A 606-nucleotide genomic window follows, 5' to 3' on the forward strand; every position below is an offset into this window, starting at 1 on the left:
GGACCGGACCACCGGACCGGAGATCTGTGCCTGTGTCTATGTCCGTGCCAGGAACCTCCCGGCCCCTCACTGTGTGTGTGCTGTGCCTCTGTTGCAGAGGAGGAGCCTGGCCCCCAGCCAGCTGGCCAAGAGGAAGGCGGGCGATGAAGATGAGGAAGAGGAGGAAGAGGACTGGCAGCCCCCGACGGTGAGCGAGGGGTGCCGGGACGCGGCCCCGTGTGACCCCGCCGCAGCCGTGGGCAGGGGGATGCGGGCGGCGCTGCGGCCGAGTCACTCCCGGTGCCTGAGCATCCCCGTCCCCTGCGCATCGCTTTTGCGCTGCCGTGAAACTTTGTGTCTCGGCATGTGGTTGGTGGAAGAACTTTCTTGTGTACAGCTGGCGCTTCGTGGTTATGGAAAAGCTTACCCTGTGAGAGCCTTGAATGCTGTGTGAAAGGAAGGGTAATGTTAAGAAAATTAATCTACAAACACCAGAGGTTTATGTCCAAAAAGGAGACAGAGGAGTCTTTTCTGGCTTTATTCGAATAAAGGGAGAGGCCATGGGGCATTCCCCTGGGATCTCGCAGATTTTTGGAGGACGCAGCTTCTTTTTTATCTTAATTTCCC

The 606-nt window shown here is 57.9% G+C and overlaps 1 protein-coding gene across 1 annotated transcript in view; it reads left to right on the plus strand.

Moving 5' to 3' along the window:
• The window catches only part of RAD54L (RAD54 like), a 19,672-nt gene that overhangs the window by 1,322 nt on the left and 17,744 nt on the right, over nucleotides 1-606 (plus strand). The window contains 1 exon segment of the mRNA XM_031058674.1: nucleotides 23-187. Coding sequence (XP_030914534.1) covers nucleotides 23-187 — 165 coding nt within the window.

The sequence above is a fragment of the Geospiza fortis genome, unplaced genomic scaffold (genome assembly GCF_000277835.1).
Source record: "Geospiza fortis unplaced genomic scaffold, GeoFor_1.0 scaffold333, whole genome shotgun sequence".
In the NCBI taxonomy this organism is placed as follows: domain Eukaryota; kingdom Metazoa; phylum Chordata; class Aves; order Passeriformes; family Thraupidae; genus Geospiza; species Geospiza fortis.